The 20,895-nt window shown below is 36.2% G+C and overlaps 2 protein-coding genes across 4 annotated transcripts in view; one reads left to right on the forward strand and one right to left on the reverse strand.

The window, feature by feature from the left end:
• Nucleotides 1-13,155, reverse strand: part of LOC126829886 (pleckstrin homology-like domain family B member 1) — a 204,918-nt gene extending 191,763 nt beyond the window's left edge. For 2 of the 3 annotated variants that reach the window (XM_056102682.1, XM_056102683.1), the window contains exon 1: nucleotides 12,967-13,155. The gene's annotated coding sequence lies outside the window, so the exon portion shown is untranslated. The remainder of the gene's footprint in view (nucleotides 1-12,966) is intronic. The other variant, XM_056102681.1, reaches the window with a different exon arrangement.
• A 4,035-nt stretch (nucleotides 13,156-17,190) lies between these two features.
• On the forward strand, nucleotides 17,191-20,468 carry LOC126829872 (testis-expressed protein 10). The gene has a single exon (XM_050560037.2). The coding sequence runs from the start codon at nucleotides 17,224-17,226 to the stop codon at nucleotides 19,894-19,896; it is 2,673 nt and encodes an 890-aa protein (XP_050415994.1). The 5' UTR covers nucleotides 17,191-17,223; the 3' UTR covers nucleotides 19,897-20,468.
• Nucleotides 20,469-20,895: the final 427 nt, after the last annotated feature.

Here is a 20,895-nt window from a genome sequence, read left to right on the forward strand (position 1 = left end):
CAGGCCATAATCAACTCTCGATGGCATCGCTAGCCTGCAATATTAACTGGATTATGATCCCATTTGCTGCTTGACTTCCTAATCATGAAATGGATGATAGAGACTATGTTTTTTTATCGTACAGATTTTAGTAATGATGATCGAGGCTAGGCCAGAATTTCAATCGCTTAATTCTTGGTTCATAGTGGATCGATTTGACTGAAATTTTCAGCAAATTGCCTTTACATTATCTACTTTTTAACTACATGTATTATAGTGAGAACTGCCAGCTCTTTATCTTATCTCCCATAATGTATCTTTAACCTAGTTTTAGAAATAAGCCACATGTTTTACTGATCATGATGTCATTCTGGAGTTACCAACTATTATTTTTCAAAGTGATCAAGGGCCATAGCTCTGACACTAATTATCGGAAATCTTTGAAAATGAATAGGATTCTTCGTCTCATGACCTTAAACGCTGTGTGTGTATAAATTTAAGTTAATCGGCTATTAACCTTAGCCTCTAGAGAATCCACAAGATTTTTCAAAGTGATCATGGGCCATAACTCTGGCAGTAATTTAATTGGAAATCGCTGAAAATCAATAGGCTTCTTCGTCTCATGACCTTAAACACTATGTATCAATTTAAAGTCAATCGGATATTAACATTAGCCTCTAGAGAGTCCACAAGCAATTGTGGACGCTGGACGGACAGGGGCCACGACAATATACGACCACATTTTAATGTGGGCGTATAACAGGCGTATAAAAATGGATAATCAAGACTTTGTTTATTACTTTAACAACGTTAGCAATAACAATCGAGTCTACACTATTCTTCTAACAGCGATAACTTGGCTCAGAGTGAAGTAATTTGACTGAAATTTTCAACATACATGTATTCCCTTTTCATAATCTATTTTCTAACGATTATAACGAAAGCTGTCAGCTCTTTTTCTAATCTTACATAATGCCCCTTTAATTTTATTTTATATCTGTGTTTTCTATAAGGGATGACCGTATACATAGATTTTTCATAGATTTTTCTAAAGCTCCTAGGATCACCACATAATTCCCTTTTCATTATCTATTTTCTAACTATTATAGCAAAAACTGGCAGCTCTTTATCTAATCTTACATAATGCTCCTTTAATTTAATTTTATTTTATCTGTGTTTTTTAAGGTACAAAGATTTTTCTAAAGCCCCTAGGATCACCACGATCCCACATTCCACCCCTATGAAAGCAGGACATCAGTTAAACAATGTCCAGAATTAGAAAGAACATGATGCAATGTGTGTTATCTATTTGATTTGTTTTATTTTAAAACATAAAATGAATACGAGTCAACATGACATGGGGGTTGTATATTTGAGAATCACAACAGCTGCCTGTATTGTTCCTATGTAACCTGCACCATAATAAAAACAGATAGATAAAATATCATTTATTCTAAACACATGTCTAAAAATATCCTAAATTACACCATAATATACATTTTAATATTAGATAAGACTTTTTGTCAAGAAAAATCATATGGTTTGTCATGCTATGACATTCAGACATTTAATTTTAAATTACAAATTATTGGAAATCGTTGAAAATTAATAGGATTCTTGGTCTCATGAATATATTGTAAACACTGTGTATAAATATTTAAAGGAGCTAAATCGCTAATATTTGGGACCTAGAAATTGACCCAAATGGGTCGCAACGCATTAATAATGTAATCTGATTGTATATAAACTGATTTACATTCAATTGTTTCCATTTTGGCTCTAATTTCAAATCAGTTGTGTCCAGCGAAATATGACATGAGTCTCCACCGAATGGCAATTTCTAGCGGCTGGTTATTCCAGTTTATTGCGCATGCTCTCCAGATAAGATATGGCTTCACCATTTGACATGAGTTGTGGAATATGTCTAGCCTCGTTCTTTCTGGTAACTTGTTACAAATGACACTGAAACGCACTATGGTACATGATTCGTGTATCAATGGTAAAATGTATTATTTTGTCTTAAATATTGGATATTAGAAGCCTACCATTTCCTGGTAAGATCACAAAATCAATGTTGATTTAAATTGACAATTAAGTCGTATTTTCAACATGTAAGACTATGGATGATGTTAAGTTAGAGACTTAGCTACATTAAGTCAATCAGATGATCATTTTAACCTCTGAAGCATCCAGGGCTCAGTGCTATGTACGGGGGTTGGGATGGCCAAGTGGTCTATAGTTTCACGCTTTGAGTTCTAGCTGGCTTGCGGTCATGGTTTCAATCCCTGATCTGAATGTATGTATTTACTCCAATCTGATTAAGATACAGATCTATATTTCATTTCGTTTTTTTATACGTTCGATCGCCTACACTACATGAAGATCTGACAAGTTATAGCGATAGGTCACGTCACGGGTCAAAAGACCGACTTATGATCTTATGACGTCAGACATTTGATTAACCAATCAGCATTGATGTTACTAGTGGATTACTCACAGTTCCGTGAAAAACACGCCTAAAGCTGGCCGTAACAGATCGTTTCATTGGCTTATCCCTGACACCATTCAGAACACGAGTTAAATAACAACTCTTCCAGATCCAAGTGTAGTAAAGACAAGTAAAACGAAATTTTGAACTATAAAAACGAAACGAAATAGGATCTGTGTTTTAACCAGATTGGGTTTACTCTGGTTTTCTCCCACAGGACAGACACCTACATGGGCGCTAAAATAATGAAAATAAGTCAACTTGTCTATGATATCACCCTCGATGGAAGCAGACACTAATATATATAAAACTGGTAGCCTACCTACATGTATACATGTATGTACAATTGTGTATGGGGTATACAGGTTTTTAAGGGGGCCTGACAAGGAAAGCTGTCTAGTCGTTTGGATGGGACAAAAAACCGATGTCATGTGTACACATTGGCCTGCTCATAAAAGATTCCTTGACAGTTGTAATTCGATAGAAGCGTAGACCGTAGTCCAGAAAAAATTTCCCCTCATAGCACAATGTATGGCAAATGCCTGTCTTCATTAGCCCAGTCAGAGCAGAACAGATGAATGGTAAACCCCATTTCATTTCATTTGTATATTTCAGGACCATGTAAATATAATACATGTACATGAAACATAATATACCAAGCTACATTCAAATAAAATAAATTTAAACAGTTAAATTCAATGAATCATCAATTTTCCTGATAACAGACAACCCTATTATTCACTGCACGCTCACAATTAAGTCAATTACATATCAACTAGATGTCTAACAGACAACCAACACCAAACTAAATAACATCAAAAATAAATATTATTTTTTGTCCAATATAAAAAAATTAAATTTCCTGTGAGATCGTCACATCAATAGACAAATCAAACCCTCTGTCAACTCTCGTGAACTTTGGTATTTTCTTTATTATATTATTTCGTGACTAATGAACATTGTCCTTTTTATTGTACAAATTATGGAAGTAATTTAATGGACTTGAAGCCAATACGTTTATTTCCCAAAAGGTTACATCATATCATCGTTGTTTTTATTTCAAATTTACTGTTCAAACAAAACATGTTTCATGTCGGTGAGGCTGATATAGTGCATTTTTCACGGCTTAATCGTTGTTAAGTGTACTCACTTATATACCATTTAATTAAGAATACGTATAGCTGGCTTGTTTATAATGTCTCTAGAGGATGCTGAATGTTTGGAAACTTTCATTACATCGTATCTTTGTAAATGCTGAATGGAATTAAACCATTTTTAGACACTCCTTTTAGTACTGGTCTTCTATTTTGTGTTAACTTGGAGTTGTACTCACTTTCTGTTTGTATTTGGTTTCTAATTTGTGTTGACGTTCTGTTTGTACTGGGTTTCTGATTTGTACTGGGTTTATAGTTTGTGTTGACTTGGTATTGTACTGGTTTTCTATTTTGTGTTGACTTGGCGTTGTACTGACTTTCTAGTTTGTGTTGACTTGGTATTGTACTGACTTTCTAGTTTGTGTTGACTTGGTGTTGCACTGACTTTCTAGTTTGTGTTGACTTGGTATTGTACTGACTTTCTAGTTTGTGCTGACTTGGTGTTGTACTGACTTTCTAGTTTGTGTTGACTTGGCGTTGTACTGGTTTTCTAGTTTGTGTTAACTTGGCATTGCACTGGTTTTCTATTTTGTGTTGTGTTGTACTGACTTGCTAATATGTGTTGACTTGATGTTGTACTGCATTGTGTATGTTTTTTTATAGTTGTGTGTTGTACAGTCATCCTTAATGTGTCACTTTAAAGAATTTTGTGTGGTAGTGTGGTATAGGAAATGTGTCATGGCATCATTCTATAAATAATCAAGGAAACTGGTAACAGGTCTAAGCCTGACAATGGGAAACACTCACTTACTGGCTATTTCCTTTCTCACTGTAAATATCATTTAAATGTCAGCAAATTTCTTACAGGTTGAGAAAAAAATATTCAACCACGTGTTTGCTTGACATAGGAACATGTCTTAAAATTGGTCCGTTTAAGAATTTAAAAATTGAACTTGCGGAAGCTTTGCATAGTTGAGTAAAACGGCTCAATCGAGACTGTGCCTGGCTGGATAGATGGGTTTCGTTTGATTCAACACATCGATAATTTGATCTTCAAAAGCATGAGATTCTCTTTCAGTTAATTGCTTGATAGTTCTAGTAATTTAAAGCACATATCTTTGAAGCAATCTAATTATATTTAATTACTGTCAGAACCCATGCTTCAGTTTTCATTTAATTAATGATATTTCACACCAATCATCTTGTGGTTGTTTGCTTGTTTTGTTTTCAGAGTAGAGCACCAAGACATACATGTACATGTATCTGTGATAAACAACTAATTGACTAACCAAGATGAACAGATATCAATGGTTAATTTACAAAACAGCAATCTTGTAAATGTATTTTACATGGAGAGAGAGAAAGAGAGAGAGAGATGGGGTTTAACATCCAGTCGTCCACTCACACAAACTAGGTCATTTCGGGACTAACACATGGTTCAATTTTATTTCAATAATTCGCTTGCGACCCAGAGAAACCCGAGGTTGAACAGGCGACCCTACTCCTTGTCATGTACAACTGGGGAGGGAACCGAAACCACACCAGTTGACTCAATGACAGACCTTATGATACAGCGCGCACGTGCTAACCATTCAGCCATCCACCCCTCCCCCCTCAGTTTAGATAGATGGGGACATGTACATGTATTGTTTTACAACAGTTTAAAATCTTCTACCATTTTAAGGGAGCCACGGTGGTTAGGTGGGTAAGGCGCTGGCTCGCTAGCCTGGAGGTCGGGTGTTCGATCCCTGCATTGGCCGAGAAAGTTCATCCCGATTTTCCGACGTGGTTTCCCCTTGTCAGTGATGCAGGACGGAGGGCCTGACAAGGACAGCTGTCTAGTCCTTCGGATGAGACCAAAAACTGAGGTCCCGTGTAAACACTGGAATGCACGTAAAAGATCCCTTGGCAGTTGCCCGGGCAAAATTTCCCTCATAGCACACTGTATGGTGTATGCCTGTCTTCATTAGCCCAGTATAGGAGCAGAACAGTAGGACGTTAAACCCCATTTCATTTCATTTCATTTCTACCATTTTACTAGCATTTCCCCAAGTAATTTATTAACAGCTGTAAAGAATTCGTCCAATTTTTGCGAGATAAAGCACATACAGAAATCCTTGATAAAACAAAGATCTCAGCTCATAACTTTCATCTTTCTTCCCTCTGTTATTTTATTATTTCCAGCATCCCCTGAAATTCATGGTTTATCTCAAACATCAATATATAAATATTGAAAATTGGAGTTTACCTGGGAAACTGGAGGAGGGGTACACCTACTGTAGTTAAAGGTAGGGTGGGTGGGTTGAGCTTGGTTAATGTACATGTAGAGTGGGTTGAGCTTGGTTAAAGATGGGTTCCCAGAAAAGTATTTATCGGGTGGTTATTTCAAATAAAAGTATGGTAATTTTGGTATATATGAAAGTAGAGATATCTAATCTTACTAGAAAAATACAGGATTCCCCGAAAAACACTCATGGAGCGTATACAGGACAAAAATGTAAGGGTTCCCCTAATCAACAGCCCGACGATTAGGAATTTCGGCATGTGTGATGTCAAAGGTCACACGCGAACATTAAGCACTTGATGTGCAAGTTGATAAACTTTATGAAGATTTAGACCTACAACACTTTCTGAGATAAAAATGACGGAAAAAAATGCGGGTAGTGGATAATCCGAGAATTTAATTAGGATTCGATATTTGTAATAATAGTAAGTGATTAAAGACAACATCGTCTTATGTATGCAATGAATTTTCCTCTGGCTTCCAAGAGAGGTAAGTCAGGTGACGTAAACATGACCTGGTCTGATCAAATTTTTATCGCAGGAACATTTCTTCGTAATTACAATGTTTGAGAAGGATTTGAAGCAAAGTTATGACAAATTAAATAGTTTGAATATGTTTTTAGTCCATATATACCATTAAATCACCCAGTTTCTACACAGGAACCCATCTTTAAGAGGTGGATTATTGAAAAATAGGGTTTACCCAGAACACTGGACCAGGGATACTTAGTTAAAGATACATTACAGGAGATTAGATAAAGAGCACTGGTACTTCTCACACTATAATAGTTAAAAACTAGATAATGTAAAGGGAATATAATACATGTATGTTGAAAATATCAGTCAAATTGCTCAACTCTGAACCGAGATATTAGTGTTTGACTTTCAGGTCTAGCTGCCTCGATCATCACTACTGAAAGACAGTACAATAAAAATCACAATCTCGATTATCCATTTTTGAAATAAATCATCAATGAGCGTTGAGCAGCAAATCGGATTCGAATCCAGTGAAAAACTGACACATAATATGGCATCGAGAGTTGAGTAAGGTCTTTTCATGTTAATAAATATCTAATTAATAGTTTATATAACATTTCAGACCTAAAGAAAGACCTGCAATAAGCAGATTTAGCTCTTGCATAATGTATGTTTAACGTACATGTAGAATTGGTTGAGTTTGGTTAACAAGTGGTTTATTGAAAAGTGGAGTTTACCCAGAAAACTGGAGAATGGATACTTGATTAACGTAGAGTGGATCAAGCTTGGTAACATTATTGAAAAATGGGGTTTACCCAGGAAACTGGAGCAGTGTTAAAGTAGAGTGGGTTGAGCTTCGTTAGCAAGCCGATTACCCATGACGAGAGGTGGTGTACATATAGTACCTAGATATCACAGGTGTGAGAAAGAGACAGGTAGACTAGATCATTTTGAGACTAACATATGATACAATTCTATTTCAATAATTCTGAAACCAAGATAGTATCTAACCAACATTTTATTGATTTAATCTTCTGAATCATTATCCGAATAAAACTTCTGAGACCTTTAGGGTCGTCTGTCCAACCTCGTTGGGGTTTCTCTGGGTCGTCTGGTTTCTTCCTACTGCTAAAAAACGCTTACCCGCCATCAAATTTTTGAAATACAATTGGACCATATGTTAGTCTCAAAATGAAATATGTTGTGTCGAGTGGACGTTAAACCCCATTTTTCTCTCTATGGCTTCATGGATACTACATTCAGTACAGATGTATGTTTTCTGTCACAGTACGTGTACATACACTCTAACCTGGGAATCATTTAATCTTGTGTAATTAGCCCAAATTTTGTTAAAATCTGTTCAATATCAAATCTTTGTTTAAAAATTTGATACTCATTATCAAAATTAAATGGTCAGTTTTAAACTGGACAAGAATACAAATTAGATGATTTTGCGTGATTTTAGACGATTTTTTGAGATTAGAGCTAAATAGGCCAGATTATAAGTGATCCCTGGGTTACTGTGACGGTTAGATTTCCAGTTGAATTTGATAAAGTTGATAAGGCCATGTGCCTGTGGAGTAAAAGGGCGTGATGTGATAAAAAGATGATGTATAAGACGGGACAGCTGATTGACAGATGATTTGATTGACAGTTTATCAGATGTATCAATGACAACAGATTTCTTTTATCTTCTTGTCAATCACCCTCGATATCTCAACATCTAGGTCAACAATAACAATTAATTAATAACCCAGCCTCCATAATATCTTTGTTTTATTTTAAAAAGAGAGGAAAAATGTAATAAAGTAATACAGTGGCATGGTACGTGATGGCCGCAACAAGAGGGGCTGTAGGTTACCGAGGCAGGGTTTAACCAGCTGAGGATTGTTGTAAGACACACACATACCCGCGGCTAACTCATGAACCTTTTTGGCAAAATTGTTCATAATTCTATCCCCAGCTATCAGTAGAAGTATCCTTTTCAGGTCTAGATAACTAGTTAAAAAAATAATTTAACTAGTTTAAAAAATACAAATTTTGAATTACAATGCAGACCTGTATTACATGTTTGAAAACCTTACCACATCATGGAATCAACGACAAATCTAATCTTAGGCACCCCAACTGTCAATTAATTAAACAATCTGGTACTAACCTGTACCTAAATGAATTAACCACCTTGTACCTACATGTATGGATGTACATGTACATGTATGTATGTTGAATTACACTGTATTACTCTTTTAAAGCGATAATTTCATATTTTCTAAGAAAGTCAAAACATAATTATTTCTATGTCTTTTGCTCAATAGGTTGTCATCTCTCACTATTATATGATCATAGGTAAATGTATTATTCTCCCACTTAAAAATCCTTTGACCCGGGAAATAATAACACAATTACCTCCCTTGTTTTTTTATTCTCCCTCTCCCCCCCCCCCCCCCCCATGGAATAGCTATCTTCAGACGTTTGAATTTAAAGTTGAAAATGATATTTTTGCCAACAATTTCTCAACTGACAATAGTGAATTATAGGATTACTAGGATTATTCTTTAACAAGGTAGGACTGTATATAGATACCATCTATTTTAAGGCTTTATTTTAATACATTTTAAAAATATAACTTAAAAATATGAAATTGCAACTTTAAAAACCTTATAAACCACATACATGCACATTGTACATCATGGAATTAGAGAGAGAGAGAAATTAGGTTTAATGTCCACTCGACACAACACATCACAGAATCAACCACAAAATCTAAATATGGGCACCCAAACTTTACCTTGCTCTGTTTTAAAATTCTCTACAGTCTACTAACAAGATGTCCCTCATTCTGATTCTCGTGTAGGTAATTATGATTACTAAACCAAAAGTGAAATATATTACGAAGCTCACAGTACAAATTATATTCAGAGATATGATGAGTAAGTCAACTGAGTCACTAAGTACCGGTAAATGGTTGGTCTACTATAGTACTATCTTTATCATATTAGCTACCCTACAGGGGGCGGAATTAACTAACAGAAAAATGTTTCCTACTTGTACCAAGGCTATCAATTATGATAGGGAAGATATTATTCTAAAATAGAAAGAGCCAGGTTGGAACAAGTGAAAGTGGGTGATGATATCACAGATTGAATGAGAGATGAGATGAAGTGGGGTTTAACGTCCTACTATTCTGCTCCGGCTGGGCTAATGGAGACAGGCATACAGACAGCGGCGCTATGGCCTACTCTTACATGTATATTGAATTCCAACTGCCATCCAAATGACTGCCAAGGGATCTTTTACATGCACGACAATGTGTAGTCTACACAGGACCTCAGTTTTTTCATCCTATCCAAATGACTATACACTGTCCCTTGCCAGGCCTTTCGTCCTGCAACACTGACAAGGAGGAACCACACCGGAAAATCCCGATGAACTTTCTTGGCCAATGCTGGGATCGAACACGCGAGCCACTGCCTAACCCGCTGAGCCACTAAGCAGACGTAAATGGCTGCCTTTAAATTTGGACTGTTCATGTTTTTCATCCAATATAATTGAATAGAAAATACAATAAAAAATTTTAAAATTTGATAATGTATGAATCACTTTGTAATTATTCACTCATATTACATTAATGTGTACTTTTAAAACCATTTTCATCTATTTTAAGGTTATAAAGAATAGAGCCATTTGTCCTTTAATGATTCATAAACCAATTTTCCTGTAGTAAACTATAATTTATGAATGAACACCCCAACAAATGAAATGGGATTTAACGTCCTACATGTACTTCTCTGCACCGAATCAGCTACTGAAGACAGGAATATACCATACAGTGAGCTATGAGGGAAATTTTGCCCGAACAGCGGCGCTATGGAATACTCTTATTTAAGGGTTCGTTTACGTGCACACCAATGAGTAAACAGGACCTAAGTTTTTTTGTCCTATCTGAATGACTAGACACTGCACCATTTACAAGGGGAAGCCATGCAGGAAAGGCCAACACCAGAAAATACTCCAGACCTCCTTTTTTAGCAAGCCAGCATCTTACTCACTGACTCACCGCAGCTCCCCACCATAGAATTGATAGCTAACCACATTGAAATAATGAAAAAATACCATAACTACACCTAATAGCCTAATAAAAAAAACATGTCTGTATAAAATAGTGTGTATTGTAGTTTTAGGCCTATTATGGGTGATGAGGGACATGTTAGAACAATACAAGGGATTATTTGTATGAGAAAATCAATAATACAGTTGTCTTGATGTCTCTCATGTGATGGCTTCTCACTGACTTTAAATGGCATGTCTGTTATTATTATACTGTACATCTCTCCCTGCATGACCTCACCACTCGGGTCAATATTAGACCAGTAACACACTGCACTACTTTATAGTTAGGTCAAACTATATGTATACATACACATGTCTTTACAATTATTTATATGTACACATTAAAGATACATTCTATAAGAATTAGATAATCAATGAAGTAGATAAAAACTGTATATTGAATATTTCATTCAAATTACTTTATTCAGAGTGCAAAGTTTAAATGAGTCTTGATTTTCAAAATTGTTACAATAATAAACAATGTTTCAATTATCTATTTATCATTAATTTATTAAATGGTGGACTGTTCTAATCCATTCAATATCTCAGTCATCTGATGCTCTAGCGAGTTGATTCTAGGCTTGCCATGTGCATAAAACGTTAAGCCATTCAGCCACCCAATCCACCAGTGGACAAAAAAAAAAAATGCTTTTAAAATTTACCGTCTGACAAGATTTAGAAGTTTGTAAAATAATTATTTAATTTTTTTTATAGCAAAAAACATAAGATTTAACTCCGAATATATATATTTAGATAAATATTAGAACAAAAATGGCATATATGTAAATATCAAAAAATATTGTAGCTAAAAGTCGAGTTTTTGGTCTATGAAAAACTTTAAATGTTATATCTTGATTTCACATCGCTTAGTTAAATATATAGCTAAATGTGCTGTTTTTCGTAGGTATAAATACTAAATACTAAATCACTGAAAAATCTAAAGTTAAATATTTAGCTAAATATATAAACATTTAGCTAAATATATAAACATTTAGCTAAATATATAAACATTTAGCTAAATATATAAACATTTACATGTAGCTAAATATATAAACATTTAGCTAAATATATAAACATTTAGCTAAATATATAACTATTATAGTGAGAACTGCCAGCTCTTTATCTAATCTCCCATAATGTATCTTTAATGGAACATATAAGGAGTGTATAAGATGAGTATTGAGCTGTATAGAGTATGAATAATACCAGCATTTGAATAGATCAGGCTACAGTGTACATGTAATGATCTTGTATAAAATCTACTCTATTGTTGTCAAGTGAATAGATCGCATGTTTACAACCATTCATTCTTTATAACAATATCAACAACAAAATAACACTACTGATACTATTATAACTATACAATATACGTTCTCTCCGGGTACATGTAGGTTAATGCCTAATCAACAATAAAATAACACTATACATAAAATTGTTCACCTGCCTAACCGTGTGGGTTTTCTCCGGGTACATGTAGGCCTACTCCATAATCAACAATAAAATAACACCACTGATACATGAGATTATTCACCTGCCTAACCTTGTGGGTTTTCTCCAGATACGATAACGATACTCCAATTTCTAAAGACCACTGAACACAATATTACATATATTTCTCCAAAAACTACCCCCTCCCTCCCTCTAGGCCATGCATTTTGTCCAGACAGTGGCATTTTTGCCTAATTTTTGAATTCCAACTGCTAAGGGATCTGTTACATGCACATCAGTCAGTTTCTCATTCCATCAGAATTCAGAATGAGTAGCTGCCTGCCCTGTACCACTGATTAACTGGAAAACATGCTGTAAAATCCAGAGGATTTTCCTCAACCAACGTCAGGATCGAACCTGACACCTGGTTAATAAGCAAGCACCTCACTCCATGAGCCACCATTGACCTTTTAGAGCCACCAAGTGAGATTATAATGTAGGGACCTACGAATAAATGTAGGTGACAATAGGCCTACAATGGGTAACACTGTATAGCAGCAGCCCAATCAATCAATATTGATCAGTTAATCCAGACAGTGGTTACCTTGAGAAGGGATTAAATAAACTAATTTAAATATGTAAACAAACTTTGCACGTGACACTATGACAACATCTTGGAATAATGACCTTATTTGACCCATTTCTTGAAGATGTGCTCGTGCTGTCGGCGACATCAAAAGGGCAGGTCTGTCTGCTGCATATTTTAATGTACAAATATGCACAGTGCAGCTTTTAAAGTGAAAAGATAACATTTAACAAGAGCTAAATATTCTGTCTGGTCCCAGAGATAAAAATAGATCTAATAATATAGACGTCTCGAGACGAGTTGAAAAGAAGTATATTCAAGTAATTTCAATCTGCTTCGAGTTCTTTTTAGCCATTAAAACGATGTCTCTCGGGTCATTTCAGTTTATCACTGCACTAGTCCCATTGTTACAGCCAATTGTCCATTCATAAACCGATTGAACCTATAACAAAACAAATAGCGTGACTTTCACTCTCACTGACTCAAACTCAAAGGAAAATCACCCGATTCCCACGACTTACCTCTTGTCAAAATATAAAAAGTTCCTCTTGATTTTCTTCACGTAACTACTCCAGTATTTGACTATTCATTAATGTAAAAATGTCTACAAAATATCATTTCATAAACTTAAAATCAAAGCAGTCATAAATGAACTTTGAAGCATTATATATCCAATATTTTTCGTCCTGGCTGCGACATGACACAACGAACAAGACCGCCAAGCTAGTGTTTATCGGACGAGTCCATTCTTTATCTTTCTGAGGGGTGTAAATCTTGCTTGTCAATCAACAACCGTGCTCGTACTGGGAATCCCCCAAATTATAGGGGAATTCCAAAGATTCCCACGGGGATATCCCAATTACCTGTGCGCCACAACCTTGACTTAATGGGAAATTCCCGCCAAATATCTTGTTATCTGATACGAATGCACGTGCATGCCAAGTTTACAGGAATCATTAGGTACGGTGTGTATTTTATGGCGGGTTAACGACAGAAGTTAAAGAAGAAATGATTAAAGGGAGACAACAGGGCTAGGAATTTATTTTAGTTGTGGTTTAAATGGAAAATGCAGGATAACTACACAACGATACGCAGACATAACAAACTATATGAGAATAATGAAGACTGTGCAGCTAACTAAATATTTCAAGAGGAAATCGAGACCGGAGACCCGAAAACAAGTATATATTTTTAAATATATACTTGTTTCTTTTAGTGTAGCTAGTCTAAGTCTTTAAAAAAGACTTAGACTAGCTACACTAAAAGAAACGGTAATAGGCTTTCGGGCCATACGTACCCAAGACAATTAGTCCTAAAGATGCATTATGTAAGAGCTAAATCTGCCTATTACAGGCCTTTCTTTTGGCCTAAAATGTTATAATTATTGATTAGATATTTATTGACAAGACAAGCCGATAATTAAACTCTCTAGACCATAGGGTGGTCGTGATTTTTACTGGGCTGAAACGGAATCGCCATTTAATTTAAAAATGGATAAATCAGAGTTTGTTGCGCTATGTCCAGGGTTAGGGTTAGGGCTGGGATTAGCCCTAACCCTGTTTACATCACTTGACCTCTGACGAATCTTGATGTTTGGCCTTATCAATTAGATCTAACCACCCGACACCCCCAAAATAACATTGCCGAGGCTGTCTCCTGTCTCGTTTTATAACAGGTGCACATTCTAACATAATTTAACATGACCCGCAGCAAAGGTTAAAGTTCAGCAACCATTAATTTGGGTGTGGGATAATAAAAGAACAACAGATGATAAAAAGTTAATTGTTCTCGTCTCTCGTCTCTCCATTATGGTTTTATTATAATTATCCTGGGAAACAAAGTGCGACATTTAAATATTGTAAACGATACTAAGGTTACACAATGGGTTTTTATCAGGGAAAAAAAGAATTGGAAACAGATTAGGGCTTGACAAGGACAGCTGTCTAGTCGTTCGGATGGAACGAAAAACCGAGGTCCCGTGTACACATTGGCGTGCACGTAAAAAGGATCCCTTGGCAGTTGAATTCGATATAAGAGTAGGCCGTAGCGCCGCTGCCGGGAAAAATTTCCCTTATAGCACACTGTATGGCGTATGCCCGTCTTCATTAGCCCAGTTAAGCGTAGGACGTTAAACCCCATTTCATTTCATTTCATTTCATTTGGAAAAAGATTAAAATCCATCAAACTGTGGATTCCAAGGTTCTAGTGGAATTCTCGTGATATAACAAATTATATACCTCTGCTTTACAAATGCAATATTTTAAAACAATTCGCTTTTCTTTCGGCATTAACAGGATATTTGGTTAGAGGAGGGGGTCGGGGTCTCTCATCTCACCCGGGAGGGGCTCCGGAAAGGGGGGGGCTCCTCTGAGAAAATTTTAAGTTAATCGGGGTTTCAGTGGTCAATTGTACGGTTTATCTGGACCCGAATATATTATTCAATTTCATCAGCTACATCACCCATATCAACCTATAATTATGTAATTGAATACCAGAAATATTAATTTTGTTAGAACATTCTTAATAAAATATTGAGTTTTAAAATTGCTTTAATCATTAAAATTCAACTGAGCGCAGGCACTGAACAAAGCAGATACAGTATGCAGGGGGGGGGGGGACGTCACTGAAACTTTTGCCCTGGGCGGACTGGGTGCGATAAATTTAGTGAAAAACTCACTGTGAAAGGTGCTAAATCTAGACGGAAATTTTGGACGAATAGCAACGCTATGTGGCTTACTTAAATCGAATTGAAAGTGCCAAGGGTTCGTTTACGCACAGCAAGGTGCACACGGGACCTCCGTTTTCGTATATACCATCCAAACGACACTACGTTGTCCCTTACCTGACAAGAGGGAACCACATCGATGAACTTCCTCGGCCAACAATGGGATTGATACCCCCACCCCTCCCTGTATGGTTTACAGACAAAATGATTTTAATTGATATTCATCTAGGGTTAAATGTCTTAAAACAGCATGTCCCGATGAGAGATGCACTTTTCCGACGTACCAGTTTGCTGACACTGCTCAATTTTTAAATAATATAACCGTTGGCAAACAGATTGTTATGTATGCTGTAAGTGAACAATTTGCTCGAAAGTTTTTGACAATAAAGTTTCAGCAGACTCGCCGATTTTTATTTTGTTGAGGATAGAAATGTATGTCAAAAGATCACTCACTACGGCATCCGAATATCTCATGTAGCTTATACACAATTTCAAATACGTCGGAAATTGATCATCGCAATGGTATGCCGAATGATCCTATATTCCAAATTTGGAACTATGTTGTGACTCACTGTATAGCATGTTTTTTAAATGTTTAATCGCTATTTTTATTCCTGTGAGTGGTTGTGTAGGTAGAGATCCCAGTGCACTGCTTTGCCTGGAGGTATATTAAGACGACCATGGGCGTTCTCGCCACCAGGTCCCAAAAGCTGGACCAACTTACTCGATAGGGGCATACAACATAATCTGATTTTTCGTATTCGACATTGAAAGGCGTATCTTGACTTTGGTTAAATTATGCTATTTTACGGTTCCTAATATTGAAATTTGTAGTTATTGTGTGTTATTGGGTAGTATTGGGTACCGGTAGTACTGTGTAGTTATTGGCTGTATTGGGTAATTCGATTGAGGTGTTATAACTTATATAAATAAGTGTTTTAAATTAACTGTATCGACCCTTTCAAATACGGTATAACACAATTGTATGAAATACAAGTTACTGTTTATTTCTTGCGACGTTTTGGTGAAGTTTCTCTCGTCTGTATCAAGCAAATTGTTGAAAGTGTAATCAAGACTTAACATATTTATCCCCACTGTACAACGCGACTTATTTCAATCCGATCTCCTTAGATCCATGTTCGACTTGGTGGGGGGGGGGGGGGGAGTGGCCGCGTCGTTTGTGTGTGCTTTGGATCAGAATATCTAAGTGGTGTGGTTTCGATTCTCTCTCCGTCTCTCTCTGGTTAATTGGACTGGATTTTGGTAAATCGTGCCCCCGTTCTCTAATAACCGTTATACACCATACGTAAGAAAGGGAATAAAAGGGGATGGGGGGGGTGTAACACTCGTCAACATCATATTTCCTGGAATAAAATATACAGATTATTTTTGTATATTGGTATGGTTGCACGTTCAGTACAATGGGAATAGATTGGTGGGAGGGTCAGTTCCTCCTGGGTATCTTTGAATACGAAGAACTATACACACTTTCATTGTTTTGATTTCAATCACTATTTCTTCGAGCAAAAAAATATATTTTTTTTATCAGAGGACCAATATATTTTACATGTATTTTTTTACAATTCATTGTATCTCTAATTGGTTTAACGTTAGCTACACGGGCATTGCCCAATCTCCCAAACAGAGTTGTCTTCCCTTGCAGTCCAAACTGCAGTCGAATGCTGGATAGCGAGATTTGTGTGGAGAGTGGCGCATTGCCATGCCACTCACTTTATATTAATTGTTATTTTGGTTTGTGATGTTATACTACCGGTACACTATTATCTGAATGATTTCAGTAGCCACAGAAACAACAGAAATATAAATAGAACGTATTTCGAAACGACAAAACTATTGAATTGAATACGTCGGCTTTCGGTGCCTAGAAGTAGAAAACACTTTTCGAGTCTTTAATTCGTTTCGCACTGAGTATAATTTAACGAAAACTAGTATATTGCGTTTCGCTATATAACACGGGTTGTAATTTTACTATTACTTTGTAAACTTCCGGTTTCCAAGTAAACACGTGTTTAGTAGAATTTTACAAGTAAAAATGGGAAAACAGAAGAAAAATCGCCAAGGAGCAGACAAAACGTTCCAGAAAAAGAAAGTCAAAGTGGGCAAAAAATTACCGAAATCCACGAATACGACAAATACTAGTTTTAAAACAAGAACGATACAAATTATTCAGCAGTTGAAAAAAGATGAAGGCGAAGCGACGACCAAACGAAAAGTCAACATCAAAGAATTGCTATCACAATGCCAACATTATAACGTTACAGTCCGTTTAGGTGCTGCTAAGGGATTGAAAGAACTTTTATTAATCAGCGAAGAAACTGTCATTGCTTATTTAGGATTGATAGTTGACAGAGCAGGGTCTTTGATGACGGATAAAGATTGTCATGTCCGTGAAGCCGTACTCAAATTATTTCAAGCCCTATTTGAAAAAGTGCCTGCTAACTGCATGTCTCCTTTCTTCCCGGTTCTATGCGCTCATTTATGCTGTGCCATGACACATATAAATGGAGAAATTCAACAAGATTCGCTATCGATGTTTGACCTGCTTCTCGATACCTATCCGCAATTGGTTGTCGCAGGATCTAATCAGTTGATGTCAAATTTCGTGGAACAGATTTCCAAAAAGAAATTCAAAAATGTTAAAGGAGATAGCCTTAAGTCAAATGATCTTAAATTCACACTCTCTGTTACTCCTGACAGCAGACTCTCATCACAAAAATGGCAAGCAAAGGTTTTAACCCGATTATACAAACTTCTTTCAATAGTTTTAAAACCCGAGAATTTGAAGTCCGATGAGAGAAATAAATTAGAGCATGATTTTACGTCAGGTTCCAGATTTTCCGTACCGTTTCAAAGTTACGTAAAAGATCAGTGGTCAACGCCAGGATTTTTCATCAAAACTGCTTCGACTGCTTCCAACTCATCTGGAATTCTTGACGATGCGTCAAGTGTTAAACAACTGGTCTTCAACCTTTTCCCTTTATTGTTGCAGTGCTGGGTAGAGGCACATGACCCGGAGAAGACCGAAGGAAGTCTCTTATATCCAGATGCTATCTCGGTACGAACCACCGTCCTGCAAATCATCCTTCTGTTGATTGAGTATGGTGCCAGAAACGCAGACAGTCTGGACGTACCCTGGAAAAAATGGCTAACAGAGCAATATGGAGCATCATTTGAAAATTATTTCATAGCTTGCTTCCCGTACGAGGTGCTTCAAAACAAGAAACTACTGAAGAAACAAAAACAGACGCAGAACACGGTATCTCCAGAGACGCTCAACCTGGCAGTAATCAGCGTAATGATAAAATTTATTAAATGCCCGATAGAATTTTTACTTCAGCAGTCGTGGGTTCAAACTATTTTAAAATATGTCCGAGGAGCATTAAAATCTCCCAGTTTATCGCTTCCTGTCAAGAGACATTTATTACAAGTTTTAAATGAACTGATTTACGCTGTTAGACTTAATGAACAAGAAGCGTTACTCAATGACAGTTTCGTAAGGTTTGAGAACGTGCACGCCTTGTCGCAGGAGAAACGGATGTACATCAATTTCTTTTCTTCCGTCATATTCTCACAAAGCGAACGCAGTAAACTCTCCACTCCGCTTATACATTTCTTAGAATCTTTACCGGAACTTCTTTTGAGAATTGGTTCAGCTAATACAGATATTTCTACGCTGGTAGTCTCTGTTATCAAGGAGGCCATATCATCTAATTGTACGCCAGTGATAAAAAAATGGCAAGATCACATTAACGATATATTTAACGTAGAAAATGGTGTATTTATTAACAGTAGCTCTTCCGTTAAGAAATCTTTGATTGAGATATTCTATTGGCTGCACGATATAAGTCCTACTAATCTCTGCGTGTTAGCAAATTTGATTGAAAATGACGGATTAGAGGTGAAACAGGGACTATATTTAATACAAGTTCTTCATCAACGCTATCTCAGTAAAGTTAGAGAGGGGGTGATCGTTGATAAGATGGCTGATCATTTAGGTTTTCTGCTTCTTGTCATGTCAGGTTCAGATTCTTGCAACAACAATTCATTCATGGATACAGGTCAGGAGCAGATAATTCCCATAGACTGGTCAAAGGGAGATAATTTTGAAAAACAGTTAAAATTAAACAATCTTATATGCAGAGTCATTGCTACAGATCTGAATTCAGATCAATCATTGGTTAAAGACATAATGTGGAGCCATCTTGAAAAAAAGATCGAAAATGGTGATCAAGTGAGCGTACAAATCGTGCTAAGTTTTATGACAATTTTGGAACATTTCTATGACGATGAATATTTTGCCGATGTCTCAATTAACCTGTTAATTAGTTTGGCGTCAGATTTGACAGCCATCAGAAATGGATCATTTGGTATCACCGTGCATGTAGATTTAGCAAATAATTTATTTAAAATGTTAGAAAAGATTTTGTGTGGACAATTAATAGAGAAATTTGTAGAAAGAACGATCAGCCGAATTCTAGTGTCAGAGCCAAAAAATGAGAATTCTGTCTCTTTAGTTCAAATGTTGGCCCATGTAACACATCAGAATTCTGTTCAAGTTTACATTCTTGAGAATGAGTCTTCCAGGCGGCAACTGTTCGTAGATCACTTCCAAAAATTAGTGAAATGTGTAGAGGAAAGATTTCCGGTGAGCACCTCAGAACCATGGTGGGCCCAATTCCTATATTTCTTAGAACTGTTAAAGTAATCTATTCTTTGACTTGGCATAGTTTAGTTTTTATGAGGATGGGCAAATTTAATATCACCAATACCAATGTACTGAAATTTCCTAATGTAAGAATTTGAAAACCAGGCCTGAAAATAATGACAAGAAACATGACTAAATGTCAGGCACTAATGAACTTGTATCTGACATTTTGAAATTAGTTAAAAAGATTTTCAGTGAGCACTTTAGAACTGTTGTGGGCCCAATTCTGATATATCTTAGAAGTGTTAAAGTAATCTAATCTTTGACTTGGCATAGATTAGTTTTGAAATTTTTGAAATTAGTAAAAATTTTGAAATTTATGAAATTTATGTTGGACATGTACATGTATTAAAAAAGTGAAAACACCGTAAAAAGACAGATCTGCACGAGACAAAAAGACAGGCACCAGATGGATTGTCTGTGACTGGTGCGTGTACACACTGTACCTATATTTCCAGGCTTGTTCAAAATACAACCTTGATTCTTTTTCAGTGTAAAATTATGTGATAATTTTGTATAATTAAGAAAAAAACTCAGAAAACATTGATTATAATAAAGTGCTATGATATTTTTCTCTTAGTTCTTATTTTTTTTATTATAAATGGTTAAAGAGAGAGAGAGAGAAAGAAATGGGTTTTATGTCCACTCGACACAAACTAGTCATTTTGGGACTAACATATGGTTCAATTTTATTTCAATAATTCGCTTGCGCGTAGGAGTCTTGAGCAGTGGGAGGAACTGGAAAAAACCAACGAGAGGTCGGACAGGCAACCCTACTCCTTGTCACGGTACAAGCGGGAGATCAAAACCACGCCAGTTGACTCAATGTTAGACCTCACAAGCTCTGATTCCTTGGGGGCTGATTCAATTTAGGTTAGCCATATTGGACATTAAGACCCAGCAAACACATTAGCTAAGCTTTCCTAGTTATTAGCTAAGTAATGTTTGTTTACAGTTTTTGACCAATCAGCATAAAACATTATCCTGTGTCACATGTAC

The sequence above is a fragment of the Patella vulgata genome, chromosome 8 (genome assembly GCF_932274485.2).
Source record: "Patella vulgata chromosome 8, xgPatVulg1.2, whole genome shotgun sequence".
NCBI lineage: Eukaryota > Metazoa > Mollusca > Gastropoda > Patellidae > Patella > Patella vulgata.